Source organism: Rhinatrema bivittatum, chromosome 6 (assembly GCF_901001135.1).
Source record: "Rhinatrema bivittatum chromosome 6, aRhiBiv1.1, whole genome shotgun sequence".
Classification (NCBI taxonomy): Eukaryota; Metazoa; Chordata; class Amphibia; order Gymnophiona; family Rhinatrematidae; genus Rhinatrema; species Rhinatrema bivittatum.
The window spans coordinates 176255887-176281934 of NC_042620.1; the positions used below are offsets into that span (position 1 = coordinate 176255887).

At 42.8% G+C, this 26048-nt stretch overlaps 1 protein-coding gene across 1 annotated transcript in view; it reads left to right on the forward strand.

Annotated features, from left to right (window-relative positions):
* The window catches only part of LOC115093843 (potassium voltage-gated channel subfamily H member 8-like), a 783142-nt gene that overhangs the window by 191848 nt on the left and 565246 nt on the right, over positions 1 to 26048 (forward strand). The window contains exon 2 of the mRNA XM_029606179.1: positions 8711 to 8845. Within this exon, the coding sequence (XP_029462039.1) occupies positions 8711 to 8845 (135 nt within the window). The remainder of the gene's footprint in view (positions 1 to 8710; positions 8846 to 26048) is intronic.

The window sequence follows — 26048 nt, forward strand, 5'->3', positions numbered from 1 at the left end:
GGGGAGTAAGTATATATTGAAGAGGGTGGAGGATAGAGAGGAGCCTTGGGGTACCCCTTGTGTGAGGGGAATGTGTGTGGATTCAAAGTCGTCGAGCTTGACTAAGTATTTGCGATGTTCTAGGTATGAGGAGAACCAGGATAAGGCTGTGTTTGAGATGCCTATCTCTGCTAATCGTGATAAGAGGATTTGATGATTTACGGTATCGAACGCGGCTGAGATATCGAGGAGGGCGAGTATATATGATTGTCCGTGGTCCATGCCTTTGAGAACGGTATCCGTTAGTGCGAGTAGGAGTTTTTCGGTGCTGCGGTCTTTACGAAAACCATATTGGGTGGGGTGTAGGATATTGTTTTCTTCTAGGAAATCGGAGAGTTGGGTGTTAACCACTTTCTCCATGATTTTAGATAAGAAGGGCAGATTGGAAATGGGTCTGTAATTTGCAGGGTCATTGTGGTCAAGGGTGGGTTTCTTTAGAAGTGGCTTCACGATGGCGAGTTTAAGTGGGTCGGGGACTTTCCCGGAAGTGATGGAGCAGTTTACGATATCTGCTATAGGTCTTGCAATGGCGGAGGGAATGGAGAGTAGGATTTTTGATGGGATGATGTCTGCGCTATGAGTGGATGGTCGCATCTTTTTTAGTATGGATTCCACTTCCATTACGGAGGTAGTGTCAAGGGAGTTGAGGTTAGTGTTGTTGTCGATTGGTAGTGGGTCTGTGGGTACGGGGTTAGGGGGTAGGCGTGTTAGAATTTTGGAGATTTTATTTTGAAAGTAGTCGGCTAGATTCTCACATTTCTCTATGCTGTTTGTTTCTTGTGAGGATGGAAAGGGGGACTTTGTGAGTTCCGTAACAAGGCAAAATAAGGCGTTTGGATTGAATTTATAACTGTGGATTTTTGCTGCGTAGAAGTCGCGTTTGGCGTGGATGGTTGCTTGTCGGTAAGAATGCAATGTGTGTTTGTAGGACATTTTGTGTGTGGGTGTAGGCTGTTTACGCCAGGTACGTTCTTTGGTTCTGAGGTCTTGTTTTAGTTTTCTAAGTTCATCGGTATACCATGGCTTTCTCTCGGTACGTGTGGGCGTTATAGTTTTATGGATTATGGGGCAAAGATCATTGGCTATGTTGGAAATGGACTTATTCCAAGATAGAAGGGCAGTGTCTGGGTTTGTTAAGTCGAGGTTTTCACTTACTTCGCTGAATGCTAGGGAGAGTTCCTCCGAGGAGCATTGTTTACGGAGGGAAATTGTTTTTTTAAGTGAGCTTGCGATTGGTGTATCAGTATTGATGGTGAGGTGGGCATTGATGAGAAAATGGTCTGACCATGGGACAGGGGTGGTGGTGGGTGTTTGGGGTACTGTAATGCATGTGTTTACAAAGAGGAGGTCGAGGGTGTGGCCAGCTTTGTGTGTGGGTTCAGAGATTAGCTGTCTGAAGCCCAGAGCTTTGAGGGTAAGAAGTAGAGTTTCACAAGCAGGTGTGTTGGGGTGGGTGTCTACGTGGAGATTGAAGTCTCCGAGTATCACTGCGGGTGTGTCTGACTTTATGTTGTCGGAGATGTATTCAATGAGTGGTGATGGGTCCTGTTCAAGTGTGCCAGGGGGGGCGTAGATGAGGCAGATTTGCAAGAATTTAGATTTAAAAAGGCCAATTTCAAGTTTTGGGGGGGGGGGAGCTGGTCTGTAGCTTGAGGTTAAGGACTTTCTTGGTTGCAAGGAGTATGCCGCCTCCTCTTTTTTTGGGCCTAGGGATGGAGAAAATGTCGTATGCCTGTGTTGGGAGTTGGTTGATAAAAACATGGTCTGAGTTCTTTAGCCAGGATTCTGTGATAGCACAGATATCTGGGTTGGAGTCAGTGAGTAAGTCTTGAAGTATGGGGGCTTTCTTTAGGATGGACTGAGCGTTGAATAGGGAGATGGTCAGTGTTACTAGGCCTAGCAGCTGTGTTAGGGGGGAGATCATGATGGGTACAAGGGATTTGTGCTGGGTAGAGGAGTGAGGGTGTGCTGGGCGGAGGGTCCGCTGGTGGGGGTGGTGTATGATTGGGATGGTGGGGAAGCACATTTTGGGAGGGGACAGGTGGGGGGTAGGTAGATGGATGGGTAGAGGTCGGTCGAGAGGTTAGGGGGGGGAGATAGAGTATAGAGTAGTTTGATTGGGGCAGGTGTGATAGACAGTATGGCGTAGGTTTCAGGGGAGTGACTAGGAGCAGGGCTATATATTTAGTGATACATAGTGTAATGATACAGTGTGATATGATAGTGTAATATGTGGTGTAACATACATTGTAAATAAAATGGTACAACTAATTCAGACATATTAGTACGGTATGGTTCAATGTAGTGGGGACAGGCTATGCAGCGCAATATAGTCCAGTGGCCTATTATAGGCTATGGGTGTGGTGGCATAACATATAGTGAGAGGTTCCAGTGAGCTTACCAGATAGATGGTAGGGGTCTGGCAGGAAATGGTTTATACACGCAGTTATCTGGCCTCCGACGCAGGTAGGAGGTCATGTAGTCTCTTGGTCTTGGAAGTTTTTTAGGAAGTTTTGGGTGCAGGGTTCTGCTGCCGGGTCTTTTTGAGCATGTAGAGAGGTTCGGAGTTCGTAGGTCTTCTTTTTTGTGGTCTTTTGCGGCAGTGATGGAGTCGGTGCGTTGAGGGGTAGCGGTGGTGTGGAGTTAGGGTGGACTCTTGGGGCAGCCCGAAGGGGGCTGCACGAAGGGGCTCACAAAGGGGCAGGCCCCTTTGTCGCGCCCCTTTGGCGCGCGACGCACGGCGCGCGGCGCCGGATCCGCTGGGAATTTAAAGGGCCTCTGTGCCCTTTCGGATTGGCTGCAGGTAGGTTTGTTGAGGCGGGCCTTCCTTCTGGTCGGGGGGGCGGCAGGCGAGCCTTGTTTCCGGTCAGGGCGACGGCAGGACGGAGCGATCGGCCTCGTTGTCGGCCTCGGACCCAGCGGGGGCAAGGGAGAGGTTTAATGGCCTTACCCCGATGGGTCTGTGGCGCCGACCGCGCAGGCCCTCCCTCGCTCCGGATGCCGTTTCGCTGAAGAATCGCCGATGCTGCTGGAGCATATATATGGCATATATATGGCATATATAATCTATCTATGGCATATATATGGCATATATAATCTATCTATGGCATATATATGGCATATATATGGCATATATATATGGCATATATATCTATATATGGCATATATATGGCATATATAATCTATCTATATGTTTTTGTTGATTTTTTGGTTTTCTAATTTTGGAATATTATATTCAGGTCCACATGCATTTTTTGTTGTGCTTCCCCTTCTGTTTCCCCCTCCCTTTGCCCTTCTTACCCCTTTCCCCCCCTCCTTCCTCCCCCCCCCCCCCTCTCCCTTCCCATTTCCCTTCCCTCTTCCCCACCCCCTTTCCTTTTCTTTCCCCCCCCCCCCCTCATCCTCCCTTTAAATTTTAATTCATATTTTTTACTTGATTTTCCAAATAATGATGCATCTTTTAAGAATGTTTGATTTTATACATGTTCACACTAATTTACCTTTTTTAAAGATGCAGTATTTTAAACCTCTTGACCGTACATCCGTTTTCCAGCAGTTGCACAAATGAAGGAATATGAGTCAACCGCAGACATTTGTTTATTACATTTTCTCCTCTTGTCACCATTTTTGCATCACTGCACAGATTAGATCAGTATTGATTAATTCACTTTTTTTACACACCAGAGTCGTTATGAGGGGTTTATTCATGTCTCTCATTCCCTATGAGCCAATCTGTCCACACATGTGTCTATTCTCGCGTGATTTCGAGTGAGAAGCGGGAAAAATAAAGGTCCAATACAGGTACTAACTGGTTCTTGCAGCGTTTGTCAGAGCAGTATGTGACCGGTGCAAGTTCAACAAAGGTAAAATATTAGTTAGTTTTAATAGTTAGTGATTTCACTCTTATATATTTTAGTCTGCTTAAGTGCATACTTAATATGACATAGTTTCTTGCGCTTGGATATTATCCACAATTAGTGATTCCATCATTTTTGTTGGGTATTCATTGTGACACAGCTTCCGATGGATGCATATTTGCGGACAGCCACAATATGCTGTTTGACTTATGCATTTTTATATATTAGGAATTTAATTATTGTTCAGCGCATCATTTTTATTATTACATTGCTTTGGCACACGTCTTCCCGCATATCACTCGTTTTAAATTTAAATTTTCTATATACTGTTGATAAGAAGTATTGTTGGCATTGTATCGAAGTGTATTTTAGCTTTTTAGGGAGCACCTTTGTATCGAAGCTGCTTTTATCCACTTATGCACTTTATATATTAGGAATTTAATTATTGTTCAGCGCATCATTTTTTTATTATTACATTGCTTTGGCACACGTCTTCCCGCATATCACTCGTTTTAAATTTAAATTTTCTATATACTGTTGATAAGAAGTATTGTTGGCATTGTATCGAAGTGTATTTTAGCTTTCTAGGGAGCACTATTGCATCGAAGCTGCTTTTATCCATTTGTTCATTTTGTAGCGAAGTTTATTATTGTATTGCTTTTAATTTCATTTTTGATTTGTTCCTGGTACCTACCGGATCAAGATTTAACACACTGTAAAAATTAAAAATTAAAAATTATGGTTTGCATTCACATGCAGTAAGGTTCACCATTTATTTATTTTTCGACATCTTTTTTACCGTTAACTCCCTATCAATTTGTGATCAGTTGAAAGACACATAGCAGCTTGATAATAATGATACAAGATTTCAGTATCAATTTCAGAATGAAGTCATTCAGATTTGTAGTCTGACTAATGCATGTGTTTATTTTTATTTATACCTTCTTGATAACTAAGATAATTGAGAATTTTTTGTTCCATAAGAATTGTATCAATACTGCTCACACAAGTGATTGATGAATCACAAGTGACAAGCCCGGATTCGGTGTGTTCACTCATACTCCTTCATCCTAGGAAATCAGCAAAAGTATATAGAGCCAAGTTTCTGGCTCAACAAGGTACAAAATTTAGGTTGCTATCTTTACATATCATTTATATTTTTTCATTTCTTAATAATTAGACACTTTGACCTCCTCAATAATATATTTCAATTAATAATATTTTATTGTTTGTTACAAATTTTGCATGTATCAGCCATATGCTGTTTGGTGAAGTGCATTGGGCAATGCAACAATCACTATAGACCATGTTTTTTGTAAGATTTGTTTCCACTTTTAATTGATGTTTCAGCCACAGTATCTGTACTTTCAAACACGTAATTTTTTATGTAACATCATTATCTTATGCACACAAAACAAGCACTGTCTCCGTGTTGAAGTGTTTTTACTATTTAATGTATTCGTTTAATATATTTTTTTTTGAATATGTTTTATATCATGTCATATGTTTATACAAATATTTATGTTTGTGTGCATTTTTAATTGTTTATATTTATGTGCCACAGCCCCTGAGGCAGCTCGGCAGAGCGAAACTCGGCCAGAGTCGGGCAAGTTCCAATAAAAGTCCATTTTTACCGATCCATCTTTTCATTCTTCTGAATTTCCCTCTATGGCACATCCTAAGGAATTTAAGAGAGCTTTAAAGACTTATCTATTCACTCAGGCTTTTCACACATAATTGTCATGCTTATCAGCCAGTTCTACTATGGTTCATCGGCATTTTGTTTGTTTAATGTTAATATGTATGTTTTATCCATTGTGTACCCCCGAACCATGGAGGGCACAAGCAAAAAGTGATTTTAAATAAATAAGTAGATAAGTAAATAAATATACAAACTGCCCATGTATGGGTAAAATTACTCAGACAATTTTGTTTGGGTAACTTTATCTGTATATTCAGCCCAATGCCTCATCTGCTAAATATCTGGTCTAAGGTTGCCCAGATAATTTTAGGACTGTATTTAGCCAGACAAATTTTTTAGGTAACTTTTTCTGAGCAGTGCTGCATGGACAATATTATTTCTTAAAATAAAAACAATGCATATATCTTAAGACATTTTGATATTTTAAACACTATAAAACATTCAGTAAGAAAATAAGTTCTTTCTTTTAATACAATGTGAAACTGACCTGGAAAAAATAAGAGGAATCCTGGATCCAGGACAGGAGAAGAGCCAGCCACGAATAAGGAATAGTGGGGGAGGCAGGATGGAGGGGGAGTGCCTGGAAGGAGGGAAGAGAAGTGGGGAAAGGAGAGAGAGAATGCTTGGAAGGAGAGAGAAAGGGAGAGAATGCCTGGAGGGAAAGGGAGAAGAATGAGTGAATGTTGATAGAGGGAAAGAGGGGAAAATGGATAGAAGGAGGAAGGAGGGAAAATGTCTGGAGGGAGGGGAAGAACACGATTGCATGGAGGAAGGGAGATGAGAGAATGGATGGCAGGAGAAGAGAGGATAATGCCTAGAGGGGAGATGTAGAGGAGAGAGAATGATGAGAGGGAAGGGGAGAAGAGAAAGACAATATCTGGGAGGGGGGTGGGGTGGTGGCACCATTCACAATTTTCACCTAGAGCACCATTTTCCCTGGAGGTGGCTCTGACTAGAAGGGATGATCAACTGTTTCTCTTGCATTGAACACAAGAGTCTTGCTGAGTTATACCATCTCAACTTGTTGCAGGCCAGATAAGAGGGGTCCACCATTTTCGAAACCTTGAAAGCCAGAATTAACAGCTTAAAATGTATACGCAGCTTAACTGGAAGCCAGCTGTAACAGGATGTCAAAAACTGCTCTTCACCATGATGCAGAATGTGGCTTCAGCTGGACTGAGTGCCCTCAGTATGTCCTGGGTCTCAATAGACCCTCCCCTTTGGTGATTTCAGGTTAGTGTCAATGTGTTAGGTAGGAGTACCACTCCACAGGGCTAACGTAGTGGCATGAAAAACCCCATGTATCTTCCAAAAAGCTCCAAAGTCTACTCCTAAGACTGCCTTTCAGGGGGTCAAGATCTGGAATGTAATCTGCATAAATGTACGCCCTCACCTCCAAGACCCTAATAATGGAGACCGGGGGCAAAGGTTGACATTAAACAAAATAGGTGACAGCAGTGGAGCCTCGTGGAATTCCCACTAAAAGCCGAGAACTTGAGGAAGAGGTTCCCCATAACAACACCGGTGACCTCTCTGATAAAATAGACCCGAGCCATTTTCCGGTCAACACCTCCAGCCCAATCCCAATCCCAAATACTTCAACAACAATCCTTGAGCCACCAATTCAAAGGCTGCTGAGAGATTGAGGAGAACCAACAACCCAGCAGTCTCATATCATCAATCCGGGCAAGCAAAAGAGTCTTTGTGCTAAACCCCACCCTCAATCCAGACTGAGACAAATCTAGTGCATGAATAAATAAAAAAGTATTGTCCTTTGAAGCACAAGAATAGTATTTATGGTGCCTAATATATCTCTTTTTCATCTCCTTTTCTCCAAGTTAAGCATTCCTAGCTACTTCATACTGTCTTTGTAAGATGAACAAACCATATTTCTGATTCATTTAGGTATTTATAGACCTTCTCTATGACTTCTAAGGGGCCGATATATTAAAGTGTGCCAGTTTTTCACACAGAAATTTCAATTTTCTATGTGTAAGTTTTCTACCAGAACTTGTATGCAAATAAGGTGCAGTTTTCTTTTTTTGCAAAAGCTGGCGTATGAAGGCCTTTTTGCACATATTTTAGCATTGTAAACATAGTTTATGAACTATTTTATATGAATTTACATCCCAGCAGCTCATTAACTCAGATTTTGCATAAAATTTCGTAAGTGCAAATGTGTACCGCATGGAAAGCCAAAAAAGTTTGCAAAGTCCACTTCGTGTATAAAAAAGAAAAACTGAACATTTAAGCCCCACTTACGTTGCACAAGTTGCCATTTAGCACAGTTTAGTATTTTAACCTCTAAGCGTGTACGTTTTTTTCAGATCATAGCAACACCTCACAGAATCCCAGTGTCATATAATCTCTGCACATTAAAGCACCCACTTTGACAATCAGTTGTAGGCCTAATTAAGAGCTAGCTTTACTTGAAGAGAGCTTTGTACTGCTGCTGGGAGCATCCGTTTTGTCCAGCAGCAGCAAAGCCGTGATGTCAGTATGTCTTCTGCTTCCCACTGCAACGAGAGCATTGTCTGCTTTTTTTGTGATTTGAAAGTGACTAAACAAGTTAAATTCCAATGTTTGAGCTACTATGAGATTTGAAATCTATAAATCTACTACTAATAGCTTAACAGTGGCTCTGTCTTTGGCTTTTAGGGGGTAATTTTCTATCCGCATTGCACGTGAAAAGTCCCTTTTCGCATGCAATAACTTGATAGGGGCGGAGTCGGGACCAGAAGAGGAGGAGTCGGGGCAGACGCGGCGGTAACTTTGCTGGCTGTGATAAGATAAGACCCGTTATCGCTGCCAGTAGCGCACCCAATAGCACCACCTTTCACGGTGGTGCTATTGGGTGCGAAAGCCGGCAACGATAACACCGCAGTGGTGCGATCGCTGCCGGGTTTCGCAGGCCCGCCCCCCCGCTTTGCCCCCCCCCCCCCACCGTTACCACGGAATTCACAAAGCTGTGCGATGTTAGAAAATCCAGGCCTTAGTTTGTTAACAGATACAGAACCCTATTTTCAAACAGATTTGATCTGTGCTTTAGCTGTATAAATATGTGATTTTCCAGTTCTATGGCTTTTTCAACTGAAAATATCTTTTTTCACAGGAGCTTCCTTCTGGTGTCTCCTGGACATCGTTCCAATTAAGAATGAGAAAGGGGAAGTGGTGCTTTTTCTGGCTTCTCATAAGGATATTACAGATACCAAGAATAAGCTGTCCCCGGAGAGCAGCAGACACACAGGTAAGGAGCACAAAGCGCTTCAACCATAACACTTATTTGAGCTTTAGTTATGGGTGAGATTACTGAGACAGTTCTGTTTTATGTTTGTCATTTTGTTAACTCTCTTTGAATTATGTAATTTTTAGTCTAGAAGAGGCCCGATACCTTCATAAAAACTTATGGGCCTAGTTTTTTATAATCTAATCTAGTCACTCCATTGTAGATACTCTTTACATCCCAGATTGAAATTATTAAACCAGAATATGATCCCCTTTCCTCCTGACCTGTTGACCTTATTACACAGTATTTTGTAATATATTGCTGCCATATTTTCATGAATTTATATACCCCCCTCCCCCTTCTTGGTTAAAGAGTCCCTAATTCAGAGGACACAGCAATGCCCAGGGCCTTTCTCAGCACCTTTTGCTCATACATACAGACTTCTGACTTTAGGTGCTGGAGTTCCAATGTCAAGGAGGAGGATCTAAACCTCCTGGGCCCACGAGTGGCTCACACAGTCCCTCACGCCTCACTCTCAATGTCCACAAGGGTACTCACTTGGGTTGTCTCCTTCTAAACAGTTCTCAAGTGGGAGGTAACAAAAACCACGCAGTAGACTGGGAGTGATGTTCAAAAGAAAAAGGCTTACTGCAACTTCAGAAGCAATACCCATGCAATCATCATCATGAACAAAAGAATATTGACTCCCAGTATTCTTGTCTCCTTATCCGTCTCCCAGCTTCAATCAGTGTCCTTTCCTCAGTGGTTAGAAAGAGAAAAATAGTGCTTCAAAAGATGGGGTAGGAGGGTGAAAGCCAAAACAATTCCTCCCCTCAGAACAGGGAAAAAACAAAATATCTTCTAACAGCAACTCTCTTTCTCTTCAGATCACTGCCAGCCCACTTGACTGGTAAATAGACAAGCAGTCACAATCCTACTTTTTCTAAGAAGGGGGCTTTCTTCTAGATAGTGCAGGTCAGGGAATACAAACCCAATCTCTGTAAGACAAAAATCTTTCCTCTTTGCTTCACTCCAACAGGAAAAACGCCTGCTGGTCTGTGAGGGCACTAAAATAGGATTTATCCCAAACTTGTAGGCCGAGGGGCCTTCTAGTATCACCAGCAGCAAAACTCCAAACTTCCAAAAATTCAAGACTCCAGCCAAACACAATTTGAGCATGCTCAACCCAGTTTGTAAAGGGAGCTTGACCAATCCCAAAACAACTGGGAAGGGCCAACACTTGGGGAGGATCAAAAATGGCAAAACTCTCCCAGCAGGTTGAAACAGGGAAAAATATTTGGTAAGGGTGCAAAGCTACAGTTATATCTGGAAATGGCAAAGCTTATAATCCTTAATTAAATAATTTGTTCTTGTGACCCATGTCCTCATTTTTTCTCTCTTCTTTTCCCTCAGCCCCATTCATATCTATTTTTCTATGCTGTTAGTGTTTGAATACAATAATTGATTTCCTAGTCTTGTGACGTGAACTGGCTATTCAGTGAAACACAAAGGCCATAATTACCTAGTGGTTTCAGAAGATTATTTGATACCATGAAGAAAAGCTTGAGGGAAAGTGAATGAGCATCACTCTGTGGCAGCCGCATCTTGTGGACTGGCAGCTTAGGACATTAAAGGGCTGAGAATAATGGACTGTCTTGAGTGGGATGAATATGAGTGATAAGTGGGATTACAGACTATTAACTTTGATAGACAAGAATAATGGAAAGAACAATTTCTTATGTTACTCATCTGCTAATAGCTAGAATGAAAAAGAAACCCCATAGGCTAGGAAATGAACTTTTAGCAGGTTAGATTCAGAAGCAGATAGCCCAAGTAATTCACAAAGTTATGCTGGATTCTAGAATATTGTATGCTGTTTCATAGGAAAACTGTACAAATACTCTTTTGGATAAACTTTTTCTCATCTACTTCATGCAGTTCTGTTCTGTAAGTAATCAGCAGGACTCTCTTTGTGTCTGTCTGGATATTTTTTTGTTTGCTTGATGCCTCTGAATTTTGGAAACTTATTGAATTCCTTGGACATTCCCTTATCTACAATACAGTGAATGCTGAGTTCATAGGTCAGCACACCAGTAATGTTAATTTCTTTTATCTGTTGTGCTACTTCACAGGCTAGTTTAGAAATTGCTTCAATTTTTCAATCAAAGAGAAAAAAAAACCCCACTGGGGTCTACTCTTTCTGTACATGTACAATAGATTTTCACTAAATTTTCTTCTTGAATTTCTTTTTGTAAAAATGTGTTGATCAGTTTGTACAGATGGAAAAGAAAGTTGAATTTTATACTCTCTTAAAAAGCTAGGGAAAGATAAAGCAACAATACAAACAGATCTGTCAAGTTCCAAGATCAAGATTCAAGTGAATGAGAATTGGGTTAGGGAGAAATGATGCACATAAAATATAAAATTGTGATGAAATAATTATGTTACTAAGTGGAACACCATTAAAATAATTATAGGAGACAACTTTTCAAAATTATTGGTTGGGGCGTGTCAAATTCAACACAAATAACTCCCACACACCTCCACACAAACCCACACTGAAGAAAAAAAGAAATGTTTTGCTCTACCCCACCTTGCATACCTTCCATGACACAAATGCATGCATATACCTCTGGCACTGATCCCATCTTCCTGACACATACACAGCATCGATCATCACTTCTTTTACTCTCCCCTGCTGTTGATTCCCCTTCTTTCACCTTCCCCTTCCAACCATCTTTATCCTACCCACCCACCTCAGTTAATTCCCCTCTCACCATTCAGTCCCCACACCGTCCCCTCCAGCCTTCTCTCAATACCCTCCAGTTGATCCCTCTCTCACCATCAGTCCCTCTTTTATATCCTCTGGCTACTTTCACACTTGCATTTATCCTCTCTCTCATTACCCCAAACCTATTCCTTGTCACTACCCCTCCAACCTATCCACTATCTCACCCACAAGGCAATACCCTATGAAATCTCCAACCCCCATCCCTCAACCCCATCCCCCTTTGACCCTTCCGGCCTCTCCTCTTTCTCTTCACCCCCCCCCCCCCCCCCCCACCCCCCCCCACCCCCTTACACACCACTGCCACTAAGCCAACAAGACAAGCAAGAGAACAGTGGTGCCTTGAGCCATATTCTTGTCTTTTCTTGTCATGCATTGAACTGTGAGGGATACTGTAGTGTCACTTGGTCCAAAGTGCAACCCTTTGACTCTGAACTGCACTGTCACTATCCTCTTCCTCTTGCCAGTCTTAAATGGAAGTAGTGATGGGTATGAGGGAGGGCTGGAAATTTGAGGGGGAGGATTGGGAGAGATGGAGGAAGAGGGAGAGAGAGAGACCAGATCCTCTTTAAAATGGAAGAGCTGGCACCTATGGAAATAATGAAAGTCTGTGTTGTCAGGAATATTCCAGATTCAGTACTGTTGTCTGTGATGCTGTGTTACTGAGACTAAATGTTTTAATATTGTGGCCATATGCTGCCATGCACTGAGGATGCCTTGTTATTAGCACTTAGGAAATCAATTCCATAGAGGATATATTGCACCTTACTGTTCTTTGATATCTGTAAGGACAGTGATTTGAGGAATGAGTGAAGACTTATTGAAGAGACAAATGAGTGAGATTGCTTAGAGGCCAATCAAACCAATAAAAGTAAGAATTAAAATGTATTAATAGCTAAGTTATGTGGTCTCAGTTTTCTGTCAGATAGGCCAAGTTGTTAAATATTCCTGAAATGAGACTTTGCTTTCTTTGTGTGTTTATTTCTTGAAGTTTAATTCTGTGAGGTCCACATTCAAATGAACATTTTTACCTGGGTAAAATGTAGCTGTGTAAAAAGAGAGTGGGAATGGAGCTTGAGTGTAGCCAGGTAGTGCTGATACTGAGCAGTAAGTCTGGTTAGAAAAATGCTGGCCTAAAGTTACCCAGGTAATTTTAGGAAGGTAACTTATGATAAGTACAGGCAGCAGCAGACTTACCCAGGTAAATGTCTGCATTATCTGGCTGGGAGAGTGCTAGGCCGTTCTTATATCCATTACACTGACTTTCATTGAAACTGCGTATCAAACTTAAATTGCTGTGTTTAACTTTCTATGCAATCAATCAGATGGGTCCAAGATATCTGAATGAAAATCTTTCCTTCTATCACCCTTCTCATGCCTTGCGCTCAAGCCATGATTGTAGACTTGTGATACCTTCTTTAAAAGTATTGCTTCTGCTTAAAACCAGGGAAAGGGGCTTTCTAGCAGTGGCACCCAATCTGTGGAACTTACTTCCAATACCTTGAAGAAAATGGAGGACTATGCTTTGGCAAAGACTGAAGACCTGGTTATTTAGTCAGTGGGGTTCTTAATATTTTTTAACTTTAGTTCTTAACAACATCTGTGATGTAACTGGAGCATGGCCTGGTTTTCAACTTTTTAAGTATGCTTGTTTTATTGAGGTTTAATTATGGTGGCAATTGGTATTTATTTATTATTTTTATATACCAGCATTGTATCTGAGATATCACATTGGTTTACATTCAGGTACTGTAGGTATTTCCCTATCCCCAGAGGGCTTACAATCTAAGTTTGTACCTGAGGCAATGGAGGGTAAAGTGACTTGTGTACCTGAGGCAGTGGAGTGACAGTGGGACTCAAACCCTTGTCTCCTGGTTCGCAGCCCACTGCTCTAACCATTAGGCTATTGCCATATGTTGTGTATGTATGTTTTATGTTTTAAAGATATTGTATAATGGTGCTTGTATTGATGTACCTCATAATTATGCAATGGATTGTAATGCCTGCATTATGAACTGGTTGTGATGCATCTTGTACAGTATGCACTTGAAAAGGTGTAATATACATGTGTAAACTAAATTGAATTAAAGTAGCCCAGGGAAATTCTCACTCTCCGTGCTGCTGAATATGGGCCTCTTAAAGCGCATGTAATGTTTGCAGATAGCTAGAGAGTTGAAGATTTATGTAGATGGTTCCATGCAAAGTTCCTGTGCATTCAGCATGACCATGTGCCTTTTGCCTGCTAGAATACAATGGTGCCTGAAGCCATATCTCTCTCCCCCTTATCAGGACTCAGCAAGGCTCCTCTCTTATGATCTCCAGCTGGAACTCAAACATAGTTTCATTCTGCTTTTCTTTCATCAGACCCTACTAGGGGTTATCATGGTCCCATGTCACTTCTCTGTCATCAGGCTTTGCTGAGATTCAACACAGCCCAATGCCAATTCTCTTTCACCATTCTACTGCTAGGACTGTCCCTTATACTGTTTCTCTCTTACTAGTCTCTGCCAGAACAGCATGATCCCTTACTACCTCTCACACCTCTCTGTATTGAGAGACGTCACTTGTCTCTCACACTACTGTCCTAGTTGGAATTAGACAACTCATAGATGCACTCTCTCCCTCAACTTCTAACTAGTGCAAGTCAGCACTTACAGTGCCAGTTCTTGTTTTGTAACTTTAGTAGTTAGCTTAGCAATGATGAAAATGTACTTTTACATTTTTCCACAGAATAGGCACAGCACTGATAATGTAAAGGGAAAATACAATTTTCAGCTTTCATCACAGTTCCCAAGGGATCAAATCCAGCTTAGTGAAACCTCTTTCACAATCATTTCTCACTGGCATCTTAGCTGTCAGTTTTACAATAGAGTTGAAAGAGTGAATTGGGTGAAAAATTAATTATCTTCTCACCATTAGAGGTGGCTCCTTTTAGAGGAATACTAGGAAATTTAGCTGGTAAAGCAGAACCCAGAAACTCATTCAAAGCAAAAAAAAAAAAAAAAGGCCAAGAAACATCCATTAGATGGGAAAGACTTCCATTGTTTTCCTAGCTTAGATACCAGCCTGACACCTAGAGGAGGAAGGCTCTGCATTCCAATTTCCATTCAGTCATCCAATCTCCTACTGTGGGATCCTGACCTTTCACTCAAATTTCACTTTCACTGATTGAAGCAATGTTGGAATTAGGCACTCAGGTGAAGATGCTTCACTATGAGAAAATTTGTATGATAAGGATGGATTGCTAAAGGCAAGTCTGTCTGCCCTTGATGGATGAAAATCAGTATGATAAATGATTAGGAATGAGAAATGTAGAGTCTAGTTACCAATTGTAGGAATTTGTGTAATTTTAAGGCTAATTCCAGGGCTGACATCTCCCAATCCTGGTCCCCACCCTACAAGGTACAAAATAATGAGGAAGCAATAATGGAATTGCACAAGGTTTATTGCTAAAAAGGACTATAAGGCTTTCATGCCCTCTCTGCCTCTACCTGAGTGGCTTTAGCTCTGTATTTTTAAACAAACATATCTAATCTCATGTAGAAGGAGGGCCATTTTCTGCTCTAGAAAAAGTCCCTGCCCCTGTCAAGCAGGCAGGATGCAGCTTCAGCCGGCATTCTGCCACCAGCTTTTTCCCCAGTAAAAGTTTTAATTTGAGCAACAACCTTGGGAGTGAAAAGTGATCACTGGGGTGCCTGGATGGTATACAAGATAAGCACCTGTGAGTGAGTAAACCCTAAAGGCCTCCTAAATTATTTTTCCCTTCTGTGCAGGAACCCCGGGACTGTCATGGGGCCTTGCGTGGTCTATAGCTCTCCCTGTGTGCTTCCATGCCCAAGACCCAAACGGGACAGGGATTGCACAAAAATGGTATCCATTGTGGAAATAGTGGGGAGAGAGGAGTGTCCGTAGTGCCATCTCTTGCATGACCCCACCCAATTCAATTACTTTTTTTTTTTTATGTGGTGATAACATTTATGAGCTGGAAGCACCCCATCCCTTGATGACACCAGATGATTTCGCACCAAAGAAAGACGGGGTTCAGCAGCTACTACTCCAACCCCATAAGGTGGCTGAAGTACAGAGCTTGGACCTGGAGTACCCTGGAGATTTGTTTTCTAGCTCTGAGTGGGGGGGGGGCGGGGGGCAAGAATAGCTGAGTCATTAATAGGTAGTCCAACGCTCACATTACAGGAGTCACTAAGTGCCGTATGGTTTCTGAGGCAACTCAGACCAAATTTGAATGGGATCTCAGAGCAAAGGTAGGCCAGGTCAAAGAGAAGATATAAGAACATAAGAAATTGCCAGGCGGGGTCAGACCAAGGGTCCATCAAGCCCAGCATCCTCTTTCCAACAGAGGCCAAACCAGGCCACAAGAACCTGGCAAGTACCCAAACACCAAGAAGATCCCATGCTACTGATGCAATTAATAGCAATGGCTATTCCCTAAGTAAACTTGATTAATAGCAGTTAACGGACTTCTCCTCCAAGAACTTATCCAAACCTTTTTTGAACCCAGCTACACTAACTGCACTAACCACATCCTCTGGCAACAAATTCCAGAGCTTAATTGTCCATTGAGTGAAAAAGAATTTTCTCCGATTAGTCTTAAATGTGCTACTTGCTAACTTCATGGAATGCCCCCTAGTTCTTCTCTTATCCGAAAGTGTAAATAACTGATTCACATCTACTCATTCAAGACCTCTCACAATCTTAAAGACCTCTATTATATCCCCCCTCAGCCATCTCTTCTCCAAGCTGAACAGCCCTAACCTCTTCAGCCTTTCCTCATAGGGGAGCTGTTCCATCCCCTTTATCATTTTGGTTGTCCTTCTCTGTACCTTCTCCATCACAATATATCTTTTTTGATATGTGGCGACCAGAATTGTACACAATATTCAAGGTGCAGTTTCACCATGGAGCAATACAGAGGCATTATGACATTTTCCGTTTTATTAACCATTCCCTTCCTAATAATTCCTAACATTCTGTTTGTTTTTTTACTGCTGCAGCACACTGAGCTGACAATTTCAAAGTATTATCCACTATGATGCCTAGATCTTTTTCCTGGGTGGTATCTCCTAATATTGTAAAGTTTCTGGGTGGTATCTCCTAATATTGTAAAGTTCCTGGGTGGTATCTCCTAAAATTGTAAAGTTTATTGTAATTGCACCCCTGTTTCTTGTGAACCAGCATGATGGGACTTCCGTCTTGAATGTTGGTATATAAAAAACGTAAATAAATAAATAAAATAAATAAATAAACCTAACATCGTATAACTACAGCAAGGGTTATTTTTCCCTATATGCAACACCTTGCACTTGTCCACATTACATTTCATCTGCCATTTGGATGCCCACTCTTCCAGTCTTGCAAGGTCCTCCTTTAATGTAACACAATCTGCTTGTGATTTAACTACTGTGAATAATTTTGTATCATCCGCAAATTTGATAACCTCACTCGTCGAATTCCTTTCCAGATCATTTATGTATATATTGAAAAGCACCGGCCCAAGTACAGATCCCTGAGGCACTCCACTGTTTACCCTTTTCCACTGAGAAAATTGAGTGAAGAGCGTGTTAATATGGGGGCCAACCAACCTGGGGATTCTCAGAGTGATCAGGGCTTGAAGTTGGTAGGAAGCCCAACCCCTTAAGGCTGAACAAAGAACTCATAGCGCTATTGGGTACCCATCAGATTTGGGGCAGGCGTTTTCTTAGGACCAGTCTGATACCAAACTCAGGGGCATGGCCATTCGCTGTGGAAAGTGGAGGCTGCAGCAATGAAACAAGCCCAATGCCTCGGAGGATGGTGAGCCTCCTCGCTGTCTTGGGCAAAGCAGGTGAAAGCTTGGGAGATCGCCATGAGCTAATATGGCTCTACTCTCACATCCCAGGGAGATGAGTCATGCCTGTATAGTCTGCTGACTGCCAGTCCATTCATGGATCTAAGAAAAGGGTGGCCATTCAAGGAGACCATGGCTGACTATCTATAGTTGGCATTAGAAAGTAAGGAAGAGGAGAGTGTCACCAGTAGGGTATCCATGCTGCCCTCTTAGCTGTCTAGAGAAACTTCCCAATCCAGTTCTGTTGGAGGTGGGAATAGAAAGTCTAGCCAAAATCTATTGGGATATTCCAGCAACATCTCTCATGGAGTGTAAGGGATAGGGGATGTATGAGCCCTTAATGATGTGGCATAGTTGACGCAGCCTCAAGGGCAAGCCCCAAAGGACTGAGCCAGCAGCTGGTGAACATGCCCTGTATTATATTCTGGCAGCCAACAGGACTTAGATGGATCCCAAGGGCAGATGTAATAGAGTCCAGAGACACACAATAGACTGAGGAGACAGCAGGCTTATGGAAGTCAGAGGAGGGTCAAGGTAGGAGCAAGCACAAGCACAAATAGCCGGGTCCATTCAAGTGGACAGGTCCAGGCGGCAGGTAATCTTGATAACATCCAAGCAAGAGGTCAAAATCCGGAGCAACAAGCCGAGGGTGGATGTGGGCACATAGAAGACACAAAAGAGGACAACAAAGAAGACAAGCTGGATGGACTGGGCTGGAAGACATGGCAAGGCTGGATGAGGCTGGACTGGGAAGGTAAGGCAAAGCTGGGCTAGAAATTTGAAGCAGAAACCAGGAATGCAGAAGAACCAACACGCACTGCACAGGAACGCAAGAGACCTGTTTCTTTGGCGAGGAAGGGAAGTCTAGGAGGCCCTTAAATAGGGCTGAAGCTCTGATGGGCACCATGGTCATTTTCCTCCCGAGGGCTCTTTAACTAGCGCATGCTCCAGCACATGTGCGCCTAGAGAGAATCAGGGAAATGGTTGAAATGGCTGCATCCTATGCCGCGTGAGCTCCTGGCCAGCTGCATTGGCATTAGGGGTGAATCCAACGGCTCGTGAGGCCTTCTCGCGAATCTTAACATGGGGATTATGATCTAATAGCATTGGCTGTCTCTGATTCACTGCAGCGGGTCTCCTGATACAAAAAGAGAGCTGAAGGTAACCTAGTATTACCTAACAGGCTACTTCACAATATGTTTAAAAGAGATGGAACTTCCGCTACCTGATGTACCTTTTTATCAAATGTACTATTTGAATTATATGTGGATGAATGTCTCCATGCTGAAATTTTGCATAAAATGTATGCCAATCCAATTTATCAGGGTTATTCAGAGAATCATATTATGTTCAAAGACACCCTATACTAGCAAATGGAGAACTAGTGATGGGAACAGAACATTAGGAAGCATTTGGTGATAGTCATCCCCAGGACTTGGGAGACTCTGAAGAAATATTCTGTTTTCCGCATGTTACCAGGAGGAGCATATGTAAAGAAACATAAGAACATGCCATACTGGGTCAGACCAAGGGTCCATCAAGCCCAGCATCCTGTTTCCACAGTGGCCAATCCAGGCTATAAGTACCTGGCAAGTACCTAAAAACTAGGTCTATCCCAGGCTATTGATGCTAGTAATAGCAGCGGCTATTTTGTAAGTCAACTTGATTAATAGCAGGTAATTCCAGATCCTACAAAACTCAGCTGCCAGAATTCTCACAGGCACAAAAAAGAAAGGTTATATAACCCCTATACTTATATCGCTACACTGGCTACCAATAAAATCCCGAATAGAACACAAAACTCTGACCATCGTACACAAACTATTACATAATGATCAGACCAGGCAGGTTTAAACCTCACCCCCCATAATACGCAATGAAACTTACAATCAAACAACACAGACCTTCTGACAGTCCCCACCATCAGAGATGCACAACTGAGCACAATCAGGGAAAGGGCTTTCTCCATCACCAGCCCCAAAATATGGAACACCCTTCCGGAAGAATTAAGAATGCAACCCAACCTAAAAACATTCAAGAAGGATCTAAAAACATTGCTGTTCTACAAAGCCTACAATGACACTCAAGAAATATAACAATCAAATCACAACAGACTCTTAACTGAACTCAAGCAAACCCACATCATTAAAACAACAAACAACAAGACCACTTGACATGCAACGCAAACAAGATATCACTCTGTTACCCAACTATGTCTATACCCCTGAATATAGCCTCCTCCTAATGTACATATTCCATCAACAAACCTTACATACGATTGACTCTGTTACGATACATACGCCGCTTATGTAACCCGTCCTATACTGATCAAATGTTATAAGCCTCTGTGACCATGCTTCTCATATGTAAACTCGCCCTACACCAGTCATATGTAACCCGTCCGATAATAAACGAAGCTTGTAAACCATTATATCCACGCTTCGCATATGTAATATATACTATACCAATCGAATCTTGTAAACCGTTGTGATGGCGATACCGAACGACGGTATATAAAACTCGACAAATAAATGGACTTCTCCTCCAAGAACTTATCCAAACCTTTTTTAAACCCAGCTATACTAAGGCAAGGCAACAAAGATGGGGCAGTGGCAGGACCAGGAACAAGACAAGGTGAGGCAAAGCCGGACAAGGCAAGGCTGGATGGCTGAACGAAACAAGGCTGGACGAGCAAGGCCGGAATGCTGGATGAAGTGAGGCAGGACAAGGCAAGGCTGGAAGACTGATAAGGCAAAGCAGGAAGGCTGTATGAGACAAGCTATACAACAAGGAAGATATCTATTACATATATGCGGACGACATCCAACTTATCGTCCCTGTAACAAGCACAGTAGAGAATGCCCTCAACCTTTCAGCCACATATCTTACCAACTTAAAAAATACCTTAAATCAAATGAAACTCTGCTTGAACATAGACAAGACCGAATACATTCTACTTGAAAGAACCCCCCCTCCAACAACATTCGAGAAAACATAAAAGACCTTGAACTGAACTTCAAGAAACACATCGCCTTAAAAGCCAAAGAGGGCTTCTATAAACTTGCAATACTTAAATGACTAAACCACTCCTAACCCTCCAGAATTCAGAACAATACTGCAATCCCTAATTTTCTCATGCTTTGACTACTGCAACTCACTACTCTTAGGTCTTCCCAAAACAACCACACATCCTCTCCAAATCCTTCAGAACGCCACAGCCAGAATTCTCACTGGACACAAAAGATCAGAAACACATCACCCCATTACTAAAAGACCTGCACTGGCTACCCATTGATAAACGTATTAAACACAGAGGGGTAGATTTTCAAAGGGGTACGCACGTAAGATATGCGCGTACCCCCCGAAAACCTACCCCAAACCCCCCCTGCGCGCGCCGAGCCTATTTTGCATAGGCTCGGCGGCGCGAGCAAGCCCCGGGACACGCGTAAGACCCGGGGCTTGGCAAAGGGGGCGTGTCAGGGGCATGTCGGGTGGGTGGCACTAATTTCAGGGCGGGGCGGGAGGCGTGTCGGGGGCGTGATGCCGGCTTGGGGGCGTGGTCGAGGCCTCCGGACCAGCCCCTGGGTTGGGTGATGGCGCACGCAGATTTACACCTGCTTTCGGCAGGCGTAAATCTGCCAACAAAGGTAGGGGGGGGTTTAGATAGGGCCGGGGGGGGGTTAGGTAGGGGAAGGGAGGGGAAAGTGAGGGGAGGCAGAAGGAAAGTTCCCTCTGAGGCCGCTCCGATTTCGGAGCGGCCTGGGAGGGAACAGGCAGCGTGCGCTGGGCTCGGCGCATGCAGGTTGCACAAATGTGCACCCCCTTGCGCGCGCCGACCCCGGATTTTATAAAATACGTGCGGCTATGCACGTATCTTATAAAATCCAGTGTACTTTTGTTCGCGCCTGGTACACGAACAAAAGTACGCGCGCGCGTAAATTTATAAAATCTACCCCAAAATGCTCACAATAATCCACAAAACCATACATAACCACGAACCCAACTGCCTAAAGTCATTATTCCAAAAGCACCATCCCCAATGAAACACAAGATCAGCAAACAAATCCCTACCAGCAATTCCTACAATCTCCTCAGCAAACCTCACAACAGTCAGAGAAAGAGCGACCTCAATAGCCGGACCATACCTATGGAACTCACTTCCAGAAAACATAAGGCTTCAAAATGACATAAAACTCTTCAAAAAACTACTCAAAACTTGGCTATTCCGACAAGCCTACAAAGACGGTATCGGATAAGCGGATGGTATTGGACACTTTGACGGTATTAGAAAAGCAGTGATCTACCTTTTGCATTCATCTTGTTTACCTCATAGGTATCCTATCTAACTGTTATCTAACTGCGCTCCCATGATTTGTCAATATCTTCTGATAGTTATATATTCTAGTCAACATTTCTGATTTTAACTGCTATTATCAAAGCTTTACCTCTGTCATATATTAGAGCTGTTATCATCCCTTTACTATATCATTATTATTGCACTTTCCCATAGCATTACTGTACTTTCCTTGCTAAATGTTTATAAACCACCATGAAGGCTCCCACGGATTAGAAAACCAGTGACCAACTCTTGGCATTTGCTTTGCTTATCTCATAGATATGCTATTTAATTACACCCCCACGATTTGTTATTGTCTTCTGATATTTATATATATTAGTCAACAATATTTTAGATTTTATCTGCTATTTAACTGCTACTACCAATGATCTACCTCTAACATATATTATAGCTGTTATCATTCCTTTATTATATCATTATTGTACTCTCCTATAGCATTACTGCACTTTCCTCGCTAAATGTTTGTAAACCATTATGAAGGTTCTGACTGATATGACGGTATAGGAAACCAAATAAACCATATGTTATCTTGTCATGGTCTGAAGAAAAATGAGCCGCCTGTAGCTCGAAATGAATTTTTCAGACATTGAGGAACCTTCTGTATCTTTTGGGGTTGCCATGTACCTAGGAGGTGGCAGAAGCTACATCATGGATTCCACAGTCAAAATGGGTGCAGATGGAAGGTTCAGAGTTGGTGCTGGAGCTGGTAGTTGAGCCTGTACAGTATCTAGTTCCTGGACCAGAGCCGGAAGTAACCCAGTCACATAGTAAAGCTGCTGTTGGGTTTGCTGGGTGAAGCCTTGCAAGAGATTAACCAGAGAATTCAACTAGCCTTTTTGCTCCTTTTTGGGAGGCCAATCTGGCCCATCACGGAAATGTGTTTGCCAAGCTCATGGCCTCAGCAATCTGTAAGGAGCGGAGTGAGCGTGGGCCCTTCAACTGTGGTGTAGTTGACACCGCCTCGTGGGCAAGCCCACAAGGTTTATGCCAGCAGCTAGAGAAAGCACTTTGACATGAGCCAGGCTAGAACCTCACCTGTACCTGCCTCCTCTCCCATGGGTTCAGGGTTCCGGTAGCCAGCTGGACTTAAGTGGTTTGAGGGAAGTAAGACAGGGTCCAGAGATAGGCTGAGACAGGGTTGGCAGCAGAGAAAACATAGCCAAGGTTCAAGGCTAAGGTCAGCTCCAGGCGGCAAACAAATGATAGGTCTAAGTCCATAGCTGAAATCAGAACCAGAGAGACAGGCCAAAACAGACAAGAGACAAAGATGGACTGCTTCGACCCCAGTATAGAAACTATACTCTAGCAGAATTCTTATCCATGGGGCTGAATAAATCACAATGGGGGAGAATATTCCTGTCTCACTGGATCCCATTTATTCTGTTGTATAGCCTTAGGCCTGACCAGTGCCATTTTGCCAATGGAACTCAGCAGGGCAGAAGTGAATGGTGATCACTCCTGCCCCATTTTGACTTGTTTGACCTACCATGGATAGGGTAAGATCTTGCATCCAGGGAGGGTAAAAGGATAGGGAAAGGGCTGGGGGTAGGTTTAAATTTTGTATGTTGATGGTATTGGGGTTTTATTGTGGTTTCTTTGCTTCTTTATTTTTATTTAGCTTTTTTACCATTTTTAATATTTTTATTTTGTTTTGATTAAACATAATGAAATAAAATAAACATTAAACAAAATGAAAAATGAATAAAAAAACAACCAAAATAAAAACATAAAACAAAATGAAACTTTTTCCCATGTACATCCTTAATGACCTCCTGCATGTCTACATATTGAATATTCAAGGGGATGCTAGCTCTTCAAGAGAATTCTCCTACTTCTGCTCTTTTTGCATTTTCTTTCTATCTGTACTATATGTAAGAGTTCATACTCTTCAGTTTACATAGTGGCCCTCTGGGAGTGTACAGTAAAAAGTTATTTGAAGTCTCCTGGTTGAAGTGTGCTTGTCTTTCCTCTTAATAGGTTGGGGTTACCAAAGTGGATGGTGGAAAAGCTGAGCCTGACACAAGCCCTTGGCTCTCTTTTGTTGCACAATTAATGAGTTTTAGTACAACCGGCTTTGCTCAAGGCAAGACAGTTCATTGACAAAATCTTAACATGCTGCTAGATTCCCTTTATGTCTACAGTGGAATCACTACTCTCCAACCATTCATTTTAATAAGATTGATTAGCAACAGATCAATACAGCAAACTTTCATGTTTTGAAATGTAAACAGAAAAAAGCTATCAAATATTTATTATAAAAGTATCTGATACAACAGACAGGCAGATATATACCTAAACTTTCTATGTTTCTATGTAAAAGTATCTGATACAACAGACAGGCAGATATATACTTAAACCTACTCAAGAGTCAGACGTAAGGGCTTCTAGAAGAGGGCAATTTTCCTCGTCCACTCTCTTTAGTAAGTTAGATCTCCAATCAACTTCCGTAACACTGGCTCACTCTTTAACTTAAGACGGCTGCAGGATTCTTGGCTTTTGGGGGGGGAGGAGGTGGGGAAGAGAGGGAGTAGAATAATCTGCAAGCCCTGGAGTTGTGGTATACACTTCTGACTCCAGCTAATATCACAAATAAAATACAATACATTTTCATTTTACTTTGAGGTGGATAGTATTTACAACAAAATATCCAATTCTTCTTTGTTAAACAGCAGAAGATCCACAAATATCTCTTTATAAATGTAAAGAAGCAGGCCCGGATTTTGGCATAGCCAACATAGGCGACTGCCTAGGGTGCCTAACTTGGAAGGGTCCAAATACCTAGGCTAAAGAGGAGTGCATCCATGCCAAGGAAGAACCTTCTTCAGCAGTCCACTTCAAAGGGGCACTGCTATAGCACTCTGGGACTTTGGGAATGGATGGCAGGGAAGGCAAATTCCCCACTCCAGGATGTCCCACCCCCACCACTCTCCGACCCTTCCTATGGGTGCCAAATTCTTCAATCTGGCCCTGTAAGGTAGAAGAGAATAAAGAATTTTCTTTTCTCCAGCATAGGGGCCTATGCAATAAAGTTTAACATGCATGCTAAGGGCTTTTTGTGCGTGGCTGCTATAATCTGTATGCTATGAGGTAAGGCCTCAATGTGCACATTAAGATGGTCCCCCATCACATTAAGCACTAAAATTAGTAAAATGAGGGAGTGCCATATACAAATAAGGCTTTATTGGGCCCACAGAAAATAACATGGAATACTCTCCATACCCCCTATTTTCATGGGCTTAGTAAAACCAGAAAAGTTAACTCCTGCCTTAGACAGGTGTTAAATTTTCCCTAGGCCCACTGCCTCAGAAAATCCTCCACCTGTTCCCAAGTGACAGCACCTGCTCCCAAGATCTCCTCTGATCCCTACTCCAGTAACAGCACACACACACTCACCCCCACCTCTAATGGACTGCATAACCCCATCCTCTTCCAGCGATAGCACCCACCCTCCCATCCCCTCTGAACTCTCCCCAGTAGGAAGTTCCAGCATCCTCTTCCATCGCTCTGGAGTGAAGGCTTTACCATTCTGGAGAGTCCTGCTGGCCACAGAGTGACACTGATAGGGGTACTTCGCCCCCGTCGTGTGATTATGGTGAGGTGCCCCTAACAGCATCATTCAAATGCCAGCAGCAGTGCAGGCAGGAGGGCTGTCATGTCCTTCCTGTCTTTAAACAGTGGGATTCTCCAGCATGGTAAAAGCCTTCACTCTAGAGGAGTGGTAGGAGGGTTAAGGGGTCAGCACTTCCTGCTGGGGTGAGGATTTATTAGAGGTCCATGGGGATGGGTGGTACTGTTTAGAAACCCGGGGTTGTGTTGGCCATCAGGGGGAGGGTTCTGTCAGTAGGGAGTTCAGGTAATCACAACTGAATGAGGGTATGGGGACCGAATAGTGCTGTCACTCAAGGAGGGGTGCTGTCACTGGTTAGGTGGCTCAGAACAGGTTGGGGGTGGGTACTGTCACTTGGAGGGAACAGAGTTGTAATGTCACATGGGGATAGGGGAGGAAATCCACTTTGAGTAACTTTTGGTTAAAAAGGTGGTCTACAAATCAATAACCTAAACTAAATTAACTGACCCTTTTATTTTGGGCTGGATAGCTCAGGGGATTTCTTGAGGTAGAAATGTGCATGATATACAGGGTGGCCCATGGAAAAGTAGCCTGCTCCCGGCACTGGTATTGGAGGCGGGCTACTTCTCCATGGGCCACCCTGTACTTTTCTGGAATAACATGCAC